The sequence below is a fragment of the Solea senegalensis genome, linkage group LG18 (genome assembly GCF_019176455.1).
Source record: "Solea senegalensis isolate Sse05_10M linkage group LG18, IFAPA_SoseM_1, whole genome shotgun sequence".
Lineage (NCBI taxonomy): Eukaryota > Metazoa > Chordata > Actinopteri > Pleuronectiformes > Soleidae > Solea > Solea senegalensis.
Window position 1 is genome coordinate 10,886,681 of NC_058041.1, and position 13,103 is coordinate 10,899,783.

The 13,103-nt window shown below is 45.5% G+C and overlaps 1 protein-coding gene across 2 annotated transcripts in view; it reads right to left on the reverse strand.

The window, feature by feature from the left end:
• The window catches only part of dock1 (dedicator of cytokinesis 1), a 176,694-nt gene that overhangs the window by 128,327 nt on the left and 35,264 nt on the right, over window positions 1-13,103 (reverse strand). For both annotated transcript variants that reach the window (XM_044014605.1, XM_044014604.1), the window contains exons 17-18: window positions 12,679-12,782; window positions 11,931-12,114 (exon numbers count right to left, since the gene is read on the reverse strand). In XM_044014605.1, the coding sequence (XP_043870540.1) occupies window positions 11,931-12,114; window positions 12,679-12,782 (288 nt within the window). The remainder of the gene's footprint in view (window positions 1-11,930; window positions 12,115-12,678; window positions 12,783-13,103) is intronic.

Sequence of the window (13,103 nt, forward strand, 5' to 3'; positions counted from 1 at the left end):
TGCACAGTGTGTCATTTCTGCTGCTAAGCATCTTTTACTCAATAAATACAACCAACAAAAAATTGTTTGATGACATCATGAGCCCAACCTCACTTCCTGATTAAGTGACTTCAGTGATGAGCTTTTTTAAAAAGTGTGACACCGACTGACTCAGCCTCTCTCCGCTCACTGCCTCACATCCTGTGCACCTTTCAAAGTAAAAGAACTCTAGCATTTCCTTTCCAATCATTTTTTCAACAAGGCTTTTATTGAATAAGATTCAAAAGCCGACTGAAATGAATGAAACGGTCCATTACCCTCAACATAAATATGGATTTCTTTGGCTTTGAAAAGTGTTTGAAATGTTTTGACTAATGTAAGTACACTACTCAACAAAATCTATCATTATAAAATCAGTCTTCCCCGTTTTTATCAACATCCCAAAACATAGCAGTAAAATTGATCCTACAAATTATAATAGTGTGAAGAGAGACAAAGAGGCAGCAGGACAGGACAATTTGGGCATGGGTCAAATATTTGTTTTAAGTTCACACGCGTGCACACATGCACACACACAGTTGGTAAATTTCACAAACACAGTGCAAGTCATAAATCTCTCACTTTAATCATGGAAAATGAACGAGGCACAAGAGGATGAGTCATTACATGATTAATCACATTCAACAAAGCTTGTTTATGCCACATTTGGCAGGTTATCAAATTAGGAGCTTAAAACATGCTGTTGTGTCAATTATTTATTATGCCGTAGAAACCAGCACTTTTAAAATCACAATCAGCTAAAAGGCAGACGGAGAGAGCTTAGAGTCTTCAGTCAGTTCATAGTGCTGGAGTCAGCCTGTAAAAAAGGGCATCTAATAATGTGTGCTGTCTCATGTGTCATGTATGTACATGTATGTGCAAGTTCACAGTATATGATGCATTATGGGAAGATTCTGGGCTTGACCCATGTTAGGGACTGAAAACTATGTTCATCAACTTTATGGCTGCAGTGCTCCATTGAGCGCCGGTGGAGCAGTGCAACTAATGATTCATTTAATCATCACTTCCTGATTATTTAAGTTTGGTGTAAATGTCTTCAAATGATTTATTTAAACGGAGAGAAATGTACGCGTAGCATTGAAGAATTATCAAAAGATTGTTGATAAATTTGCGGATCAAATGATTGAAAATCGCCACTTCAACACATCAGAGAGACAGTTGGAATTAAATTGGAATTGACACTGCTCTTAGTGGCCACATGGCAAGGCTGGGTGTCAGGCTAAATTAAAAAACCTCCACATTACCACATGAATGTTTGTTTACAGTGCATTATCTGACAACAGCATTTTATGTTCACGTTTTACCAGCAAGCACCACCACTAAGTGGTCGCTTGTTCTTTTTTCTTAATAATAACAGCATTGCACTTTGAAGCCTTGAAGGTTTGAAAGTTTTAAAGTGCTTTTTTTTCTGAACACAATTACTTTATGTAAAAGCACTTGCACACACAGTAGACACACAAATCCCCTACTTCATTTGTTTTTTCTGTTTTATTTTTTAAATGACATGCAGTATTTCTCATTCTGACGATGGTAGGGACAAGACAGTACATCTTCCACCAAGCCAGTTCCACTCCCTGCTCTGCCATCATTAGATTTCCAGTGCTTCACCTCCAGCCTCCCATTTAGAGAAGCATACTCCAAATACCCAGGGAGGAACCAGCAGGCACTTTACACAAGCCCTCAGCTCGGGGAGGCCCCCTGCATAAATCTAGCTTAATTAAAAAGAGCATTTCATCTCAGATGTAGGATAAGGGATGAGGTGTCACGTGTGAAGCAAGCAGTTCACAGCAAGGGGTTATTGTAAATACACATGTGGATTGTCTTTACAACTATTCACTGCACTATTTGGTCTGTAAATACTGTCTAAATACATTTTTTCTCAATATTCCACAGCCCAAAATAATGTCTTTAATTGGCTAGTTAGTTGTCCTTGGGCACTGAGCAAGAAATTGATCCCAAAATTCGAGGTTTTAACTGTTAGGACTGAACTATTTAGGGAAAGTATCCAACTGCAATTTTTTTTTGCCAGATATTGCAATTGCACACTGCCAAGCTTCAGTTCAATAATCAGTATGTTACAGATTAAAGACGTGGTGGAGCATTACAACACGAAATAAAAATATTAACCACTGTATATTCTGATGTGAGGATGAGAACTTAAGATGATGTGCTACTTGTGTTGTTTCAAACTGTGATTTTGATGTGAAAATTACAAATTCTTCAGCTCTGTGTTGAGGTTAGGCATTACACGCTCGGCTTCAGCTTCAGATTATTGTTTTTTTTTATTATTATTAGTTTTGGTTACTGCTTCTGGCAAATGCATGTGTAGCAACACGCACAGCAATTTTTGTTTTCAATAGCAGTTCTCTTTAAGCTAGAAGCCATCAGCCATCATTGTGTTAGAGACTAGAGTATATGTTAATGCAAAGTACTTTAGATTTTTTACTGTTTGACAATTTGTCATAAAACACTGTTAGAGGGGGAACATTGGTGTAAAATTTAAATAAGAAACCATGGAAGTAAAATCCAAACTGCAAATAAAAGACAAAAGGACAAGTGAGTGACTGAGTTACAGAGAAAGCCAGCTGTTTGGGTGGGAGCTTATAAGTTTCTAGTTTTTAATCAAGTAGGCAGAAGCCAGACGAGCAGATAGCGTTACTTTATTAAAACTACTCAAAACTTTTCCTCGAGCTTTGCTGTCAGATGACATATCCTGGGAGACACACACACACACACCTCTCTGTTTAATCAAAATCATTGAGCACTGACACCTCAGGCTCATCGCCAAACAACTGCTGGTCAGCCTTGCTTAGCACCAAAGGTTGCTGGGTAAATATGAGCAGTGAAGCTGATCTGCACTGCTGCTCATCTTTCTCACACAGGGGAAAAAGGAGAAAGCCAGAAAGAGAAAACAAGGTGGACGAACAGGAGAGGATGGTGGTGATTGATTTCTACAGTTATACCCTGTACAGCCACATAAGAAAATAAACAATGATTTCAACTGAAAACAATACTCCCCTGTCTAGTGTGATCAAGTGTGGGCAAGTTCTGCTTCTGCAACCGAGACTGTTCATGTGGTGACAATGACATCACCACCCACTGATCCGACGAGGAAGGCAAACATGACTGTATTTTAATGACAACTTAAACCACAGACTAAATTTAATAACCCTCAAAGGGAACATTACTGTACCAACACACAACGCCCCTCTCATTCACACAACAAGCAGCAGGAGTTTGACAGCAAAGAACTTCCTCGTTCTCCTGTAATAACCAAAGTATTTTCTATTTGCCCTGCTTGTTACTGGAGCCATATTTACATTTTCATTTTCCTTTGTAAGACGATGAAGATTTAGCACAAGGTCACACAAGGCCTCTGTATTTGTGTATATGACAACTGGAAGAGACCAGACACGATTTGGATTGATTTAAATAGTATACTATTTAAGAGTACTGCTGCATTTTTGGAAACCTACTGCCAAGTCAAACATTTCTGCATCATGCTCAACAACTACGTGCTGTCCTCAATTCATACAAGAAGGTGCCAAGAAACTGAGCTCCTTAATTGTAAAACCTGTTGAACAAGTCCAAAAGGCCTGTAATGTGGGAGGAGACTGTGAAAGCAGTGAAGATTGAAATTCAGATGTCATGTCAATCACATTCACACTATCAAACAAAAGAACACGATGATGAAAATGTATTTATGTGGTGCCATGGATAAAGCCCGTATTTTGTTATTCTGTAAAGCCTAGATTGGCAACCACTCAAATGAAGAATTTTTTAACATAATAAAAACTATTATATATAAATTAACTAATATAACTATATAAGCTAATATATTATATATAAACTTTTAACATAATTCACATTACACTTCAAACTCTAATAATCTATCCGTATCTTTGTTATTATGAAAGTGCAACCATGCAAATTTTGTCGTAAAATGTTACAGGTGTGAGGTTAAAATCAGGGTGAGCTTGAAAATGGGTGTGGTCAGACTCCTTACCCTAACGTTAGACATTACATTACATTACATTACATGTCATTTAGCAGACGCTTTTATCCAAAGCGACTTACAATAAGTGCATTTAATCATTAGGGTAAAAATAAGAGCTAGAAGTAAGTAAGAGCTTCAAGTAAACCAAACTATGAAGTGCTAGTCATAAGTGCGATGTATAATTTATTTTTTTTTTTTTTTTTTGTGTGTGTGTGTCGGCGTCTTAGTCGAGGTAGAGACATCACAACAAACTGCATTAACCTGAACATATTTTAGTCCTAAAACCAAGTCTTAAACCTCAAAAAACGAAATGTCGAGAAAAAGACAGATTCAAAAGTTTGGATCAGTGATTCAAAGTTTGAATCAAAGGTTGTTCTCACAGTCTACCTCAGACATGTACACACACACATACACACTCTTCTCACACTCACACAAAGTTCACCTGTGCAATGATGGATGATTACTGTCATTTCAGAGTTACTGGCAAATAAAGTGGTTTGGACAATCTGCCGAGGCCTTAGCGTTCATCTTCCTTACTGCACCGAGTTTGTTAGTTGAAATCACAGCAATGTCAAGCCTAACCGATATACACTGCAGACAAATATAGGATCGGATCCAAGTTGTGATGTAATCTTTGTAAAATAAATCATATTAAGCACACGAACAGACTAAAAGCAGGTTTTTAACATTTTTTGGTCAGGCAAACACAAGAATTATTCAGTGAAAGCACCGATAGTACAGAAACATAACAAAGTGTAAGACAAAACACATTACAATTCACTTCAACAGTTGACTCTGTTCACCCTTCTCATGCCTGACAATTTAAATTACCTTTGTATTACCATGAATAAAAACATGAGGGCATGGTTCACTTCTTATTCAAACAGAGGGGTTTTTTTGGCTGAGTAAAACAATTATTTTCACTAGCAGGTAAAGTTAGCCTGCAGTGAATTTGTCGTTTCTTCTATTGCTCTCTCTCTCTCTCTCTCTCTCTTTTCCAAAAACACACTGAGGGGAATGGGGAAGTTCTCATTTTAACTCTAATTAAAATGGTGATTCAGCCCCACATACCAAAGAAAACAAAGAAGCACAACAAATTAAGTACAGTGAAAAGCTAAGCAGATATGTAGAGTCGTTCAGTTTCAAGTAATTAGAAGAATTGGATCATTGACACGGACCAGCTATTCACATGATTCAGTGAACCACCATTTTAGAAATACAGTCACTGTTGCTCAAAGGAGTCCTTAATCAATAAACCATCAAGAACACAAGGGGATTTCTTTGGATTAATACCCGACCGAGATCGACACAGAAACTCAGTCAGGTCTGATAGTTTTGCTTGACAGGGCCTGTATACAAGCAATGTTACATTGTTTCTGTTTACAAAGCTCAAACAGAGGCAGAATAATAGTATCAACAAAACAAAAACGAAGGGTTACTCAACGTAACCCCGGTTCTTTGATAACAGAGTGAGGTGTTTCACTATGGGATATCGCCTTGGCATGACCAACCAGGGAAGCTCCAATGGCACCACGTCTGTCAGTGACAGACAGGTCGAGCTGTGCTGGGGCACCGCCCCCTTCATACTATCACAGCCGACCCGCCCCTCAAAATCATTCAAGACCGGGTTCTTTCCGTGCCTAATGCAAGAAGGGGCGTGTGGTGAAACACCTCACTCTGTTATCAAAGAACCGGGGTTACGTTGAGTAACCCTTCGTTCTTTTTCTAACTTCGTTCGGTGTTTCACTATGGGAGATATAGACCACTCCCGGATTGCATATGACTCCCGAAGCCTAACTACCACAAAAGGTTGAGTGACAACATCACTCCAACCCCGGAGCACCGGCACCGAGCACCACTTGGGCCAAAGAAGGACCAGAGACATCTAGCCTGTAAAACTTGACAAAGGTGTGAGGCGTAGCCCAGCTCGCCGCAGCACAAATATCCTGAACAGACACCCCTCTAAACAGAGCCCAGGAAGCAGCTATACTCCTGGTGGAATGAGCACGCAAACCCTGGGGCGGCAGCAAACCTTTGCAACTGTACGCCACAGAAATGGCCTCCACAATCCAGTGAGACAGCCTCTGGCGGGACAATGGCTTGCCCTTATGGGTAGTGGACCAGGAAACAAACAGCTGGTCAGTACGCCTGAAATCTGCCGTCCTACTCACGTAGGACTGCAGAGCCCTCACCGGACACAAAGTGTTAAGCCTCTGCTCCTCTGTCGAGGAGAATGGAGGCGGGTGAAAAGCCAGCAACTCTACTGTGGGACACCTGTAAGCCGACTCCACCACCTTAGGCACAAAAGCCGGATTGGGCCGCAAGCAAACCTTGGAGAGTCCCAGACCGAACTGTAGACAGGAAGGGCGGATAGACAACGCCTGAAGGTCGCTCACGCGCTTCGCCGTAGACAAAGCCAAAAGCAGAACCGTTTTCAGAGACACAAACTTCATCCCCACAGCCTCCAAAGGCTCAAAGGGATGCTGAGAAAGGGCATCCAGCACCACCAGAAGGTCCCACAGTGGAACCAGGTGCCTAGAAACTGGGAGCTTTCGACGTGCACCTTTCATAAAGCGACAAACCAGGGGGTGCTGTCCCACCGGTTTATCACCAAAACCCACGTGACATGCTGAGATGGCAGCGAGGTACACTTTTACTGTGGAAAAAGCTCTTCCTTTATCCACCAGCTCCTGTAGAAAACACAACAGGTCCACAACTGAACACTGAAAAGGGACTGTGAGTCTAGACTCACACCATTCCTCGAAAACCCGCCATTTACAGCCGTACAAAGCACGGGTGGAGGAAGCCCTTGCACTCTGAATGGTGTCTATAACCTGCGGAGGCAGTCCTGCTGCGTCCAAATTAAACCTCTCACGGGCCAGGCCCAGAGCGCCACGCGGTCTGGGTGGGGGTGGTAAATCTCCCCGCGTGCCTGGGACAGGAGGTCTCTGCGTATGGGCAGAGGCCAGGGGTCGCCCGCCAACATCTGAACTATTTCCGCCACCCAGTGTTTGGACGGCCATCTTGGCGCCACCAGTATGAGAGACAGATTCTGCTCCCTCACCCTGGCCAGGGTGGGGGAAATCAGACTGAGGGGAGGGAATGCGTAGAGCAGCACGTTTGGCCACGGGTGAGCCAGAGCATCCACACCGAGAGGTGCAGTGATGTCCGACAGGGAGAAAAACAGCGGACAGCGGGCGTTTTCCTGCGAGGCGAAGAGATCTACGGCGGCTCGGCCGTATCTCTTCCAAATCTGGTCCACAACCTGCGGGTGCAGAGACCATTCCCCGTACAGAGGATTCCCACGAGACATCAAGTCCGCCCCTCTGTTCAGAACTCCCGGCACATGTGTCGCCCTGAGTGAGAGGAGCCTGGTGCTGCTCCACAGTATCATCTCCCGAGCCAACTTGTGTAACCGTAGTGAGCGAGTGCCTCCCTGACGGTTGACATAGGCTACCACAGTGGAGTTGTCTGTTTTCACCAGAACATGACGGCCTCGGAGAAATTGCAGGAAGTGTTTCAGCGCTAGAAACACTGCCCAGAGCTCCAAAACATTTATGTGAATCTGGGCCATTTCTGGACCCCAGGAGCCATTCACCGCTCTGCCTGACATCGTTGCTCCCCACCCTGACAGGGAAGCGTCCGTTGTCATGGTAACCCTGGACGTCACCGTCCCCAGCGGGACCCCCGTGGTGAACGCCCCTGCGTTCCTCCACTGACGGAGAGACTTCACACAGGTCCGAGTCACTTTCACTCTGCGGTTGAGGTGACGGCGCGGGCACAGGTGCAAAGCTGCAACCCACCGCTGAAAATCTCTCATCATCAACAGACCTAAATGCACTACAGCTATCACTGATGCCATCAGGCCGAGCAGACGTAGGCATAGTCGAAACGACACGACTCTCCCCATCTGAAAGAGGGAGAGACACTGTGTGAGAGATTTTATTCTCCCGTCTGATAGCGTGACGCGATATGACAGGGAGTTTATTTTCAGACCCAGATACTCCGCACACTGTACGGGCTCTATCTGACTTTTCGTCCAGTTTATACTGAACCCAAGATCCCTGAGATGATTTATCACCACAGCAGAATCCATGACCGCCTGCTCGTGCGAGCCAGCGCATATCAGATAATCGTCTATGTACGAAAAAATTCTGATGCCTTTGCTCCGTAATGGAGACAGAGCCCCCTCCACACACTTGCTGAATACCCTCGGAGCTAACGACAGCCCGAATGGGACAGTTTGATACTCGTAGGTTTTGCCTTGGAAAGCGAACCTGAGATATTTTCTGTGTGCAGGGTGAATGGCGATGTGAAAATACGCGTCCGAGAGATCGATCGTTACAAACCAATCTCTCTGACGGATAGAGCGACAGAGCACTTTGTGTGTCAACATCCTGAATGTGTATTTCCGTAGGTGTTTGTTTAGCACACGGAGATCTAGGATGGGGCGAAGGGCTGTGCTTGCCTTCTTGGGAATGAGGAAGTACCGGGAGTAGAAACCCTGTTGTGACTCCGCGGCCGTGACAGCTCTGATAGCTCGTTTGCTCAGTAAAGACGTTATTTCGTCTTCCAAAACCCGTGCAGCGTCCCCCTTGGCCACTGAAACTAACACACCGTTGAACCTGGGTGGTTTCATGGCAAATTGAAGTCTGTATCCGTGAGATACAGTGGATAGAATCCATGGGTGAACTGCGCATGCGCGCCACCCGTCCGCTCTGACAGAGAGAGGTCCTGTGTCGAGCTGTGGTGACGTCACCCCCACGACTCGGTGAGAATCGTGTCTCGCCAGTGGAGCGTGAGCTCCCTCTGGTGGCGAGGGGGGTGCATGACATTGATTTATTTTTGTGTTTTTTATTTTGCATCTCGCCCTTGGCTTTGTGCCTGGCTGCGAAAATGCTGTTTTTATTTGCAACAGGTTTGGACAGGGTGGAAGTGTTTGGTGACACATTAACTTGGAGAACCCCTGTGTCTTCTCCCCGTGGGCCTGCCACCTGGGAGACTGAACAAGGAGCCCTGGAGAACAAACAACAGCCAGGGTTCCTGAACCACACATGACGGGGTCCTGGTGGTCCCCCTCCATGACTCTTAACTTGACCGGAGGGGGAGATGGAGAAGCTGGGGTTGTTAGGACGCCCGCTTCTTCTTTCCGTCAGTGGGGTGAGACGGGCGGTTCTTTGCTGCGACCGCTGCAAAGGAGTGTTTGCCCCACGGTCTCTGGGCGTCAGACCTGGGCTGCTGGTTGCCCTGCTGACCAGTCTGCCTCTGAGGGCGGGCACTGCTCTGACGTCTCCTCACTGCGGCAGCTGAGGCTGCAAAGGTGGGCTTGGCGGCCTGAGGGGGGCGAGGGGCTTGTCTCCTGGGCAGACAGAGATCAAAGGCTTCTCCCTCCTGCTTTCTGAGGGTGCTGGTTTCCCTCATCCTCTCCAGAGCTGGGCCAAACAGACCTTTGGTGGGGTCGTATGCGGCATCCATCACATCCGCCTTCTGTGCATCACTCAGGCTCGAGTGGTTCAGCCACAGGGCCCTCTCTCCTGAGACAGCGAGGCCCATAACTCGGCCACTGCCCTGCACTGCTCCCCGTGAGGAGCGCAGGATGAGATCATTCACCACACAGATCTCGTCCCAAAGAGCTGGGTTTGGTGCTCCAGAGTCCAATTGGCGGCCCATCTCCTCCAAAATCTCAGCCAGGTACGCAGACAGCAGTGTAACTGCATTCAGAGAACAGACTGACTGAGCTGCATATTTATACATCCTCTGGAAGATGGAAGATGTGACGCGTTCCATCTTACTAGGCAGAGCGATGTTAGAGGAGGCCGAGACAGAGCGGCGATCAGGGTGAAGGTGGTGGGCTACTGAAGACTCCACCACTGGGGGTTCGGACAGCCCCAGTTCCTTCATCCCATGGATCTCCAGTTTAGAACATCCTTTGGTGGGGAGCTTGTTCTTAAAGGGACAGGACCAAAAACGGCTCATTTCCCTCATGCACGCAGGCACGGCTGGAAGGAGCTGTTTGGCTGGTGGTTGAGCTGGTGGAAGTCTCTTACCATCATAAAGGTCCCTCTCAGTGCCACCTGCGTCCTGAACTGCAGGCCACTGTATGCCCAGCTTAGAAGCAGCTCGTTTACAGACCTCGTAAAGGCTGCTGTCAGCTGGAGGAGCGACATCAGATGCACTGGAGGGGCGAGAAGGCACTGGAAAAGTGGCATCGTCCTCGTCCTCCTCCATATCATCCAAGTTGAGAATGTCTGAGTTGGCATAGCCCTCAGCATCCTCCTCTGGCTCTACGCCAGGGAGCTCCTCAAAGAGTGGCGGCATGTCTGTGTATTCCTCCTCCATCATATCCGCCCAGCTCGTGGTAGCTCGCGGTACATGGGGAGTTTTAGCCACAGCGGTTTCTCCCGACAGACATGGGTCCTGAGAATTAGCGACCGCCACTCTCAGTCTCCTCTCCAAAATTTTCTCTGGCATATCCGCGCAGTGTGGACACGACTGCGGGTCAGCCAGAGACGCCTGTGCGTGTTTAGCACCCATGCACGTAATACACATGGGATGAGGGTCCCTGCCTGAGATGGATGAGCCGCATGACGCGGGACACAGGCGGGATGCAGCCTCTTTGACCTTCGAAACCGGCCCTTTGGCGGGGGTTGCGGTCGAGGACATGGCAGCGGGCGAAGAGAGAGACATTTCGTCGCGCACGGAGATCGCTCACCAAGCACCGTAAAGTCAGCTCGCCGTAATGCGTTAGCTTTACTCTCGGTGACTGATGTAGCTTGTCGGCTAAGACACCGTGCACCCGGCAGATTAGCTGTGATGCTAAGCCCTGCTCGGTAATTAGCGTTAGCACCCGGAGTTTAAGGTCCTAGCTAACGAAACACCTAAGAGTTAGCTCGCCGCGACACGTTAGCTCCGCTCCCGGTAAACACACAGTTAACAAACAAATGTCAACCGTATCCACGCTGACTCGCCGCAACGCGTTAGTCTGTGGGTAACTGATCTACAGTTAACCGACCCCCGGCAGATAATACAGGGTGGTCGGTGGAGCAGCTCGCCTTGACGCGGACACTACACCAAGATCAAGTGGAAAACTTCTTGCGAAGAACTTACTCAGCAAATAAAGGACGTAAGCCAGGGACTGCGTTCGGCGACGAGGACCTTAACGGCGCGTCTGCGAACAGTTTAGCAACACCAAGCTAGCCCGAATAGCTGAGGGAGCTTCCACACAGTTTCTTCACGGGAAGAAAGCGAGAATGATTTTGAGGGGCGGGTCGGCTGTGATAGTATGAAGGGGGCGGTGCCCCAGCACAGCTCGACCTGTCTGTCACTGACAGACGTGGTGCCATTGGAGCTTCCCTGGTTGGTCATGCCAAGGCGATATCCCATAGTGAAACACCGAACGAAGTTAGAAAAAGAACCCACCAAATGTTTTAGTGATATGTGGTTAGTGTGCATGATTAAATTGTCATTGTCTAGGGGCTTCAAAATTTGACGTTTCTTTATGTTTTTAATATTGGTCTTATTCACATTTCTTATCTCTATTACTATCTCTGGTCACTAAGTTGTTTGTTGTCTTGTTTTTTTTTTTAAATGTAATTTCTTCTTGTTTAACATGCAGAGGGGGTGGAAGAGAAGGAAATCAATCATACAGAGAAACTAGAAAGTGCTCTAAAAACACATACTCCTTCAAAATTTCCTCAAGTCTTTAATAAGATCTGTTCCAAAATGTGATGAGCTCTTCCCCATGTCATGTCCCACATCTCCACAAAATGCCATTGAAATCAGCTCAGTAGTTTTTGAGCAATCCTGCTCACAGTCCAGTCACAGTTGACAGCACTCAACCTCTTGGAGGATGAAAAGATAGAAAAATGAACAGGAGAAGTACAAAACCTCCTACCGTTCTGTGTGAGCTTGGTGGAGCAGACCAGAGTGGCGATCTGAAAGGAGTCCTTGCTGATGGTACAGTTGCCCAGGTTATGCATACTTTTACCAGTGGTGGAGTAGCCTTTCTCCTCCAGCTCTAGCTTAGTGGCGGGGAGGTTCAGGTACAGAGACGAGTCTTCCATCTTCTTTGCTTCCGCCTGGTTTTTCCATAGAGAGATTTCAGTCAATATGTGAGCAAATTAACAATTTACAGAGGCAGTTGAGGGAGCTCATTCATTTTTTTGCAGTACATTGAAATCCATATCTGGTGTTTACGATGTGAAGAAGTGTTATGTTTTATTACTGTGGCATGTTTGATGAAGATGAAGTTTTCATTGTGTCTATATGTGTACATAAAAAGATTTTTTAACTTGAGTTTTCCTGCAGTCCATTGCATATGAGAGTAAAACGAAAACTGTTTACTGAACAGTAACCCTGATTGACAACTGCAACACAACTGAATCAAAGAATTAAAAATCTAATTGGGGACATTTCTCCCATATTAACTCTTTAATTAACATAAATGGACACTGTAATGCAAAGGTATAAATATGGAATTTTAATGTGACCAATTTTTCACCCACGCCTCATCTCCGTTATGGTCCTGTCATGATGAGAGTGCGACCCACTCTCATCAGCCTGGCAGGTAGGCAGACAATAACAAAGACACCAAAGCACCAAAGACTGATTTAACCAGGTTATGGGTGATATTTCACATTTACCTTGTACACAATGAGATCATGCTCGCCATCCCTTAGAGTCGTCCCATCATACCTCATCAGCTTCACGAAACACAAAGCAAATATCTTCTCCGATTTGTCTTTTGCTGTGGGAGGAGGAAAAGAAAGACATGAGGAGGACGGAGAACAGCCTGATGGTAAGAGAAATTAAATCACTGTAGTTGTTTACTTTGTGACACAAAACTAATTGCCTATTATTTTTTTTTAACTATTGCACTATCCTAAAAAGAGAAAAAACTTGCACACAACATGCAGTATGCATTAGTATGAGATATAAGTATCAGCTACGGATATTAGCTTGTAGAGACACTTCAGTAAACCATGCAGTGTAGCTCACTTTACAACAAGTCATTAACAACCAGAAGACTAATAAAAAAGATAATCCCTAAAGTAAATCTCAGCACTAT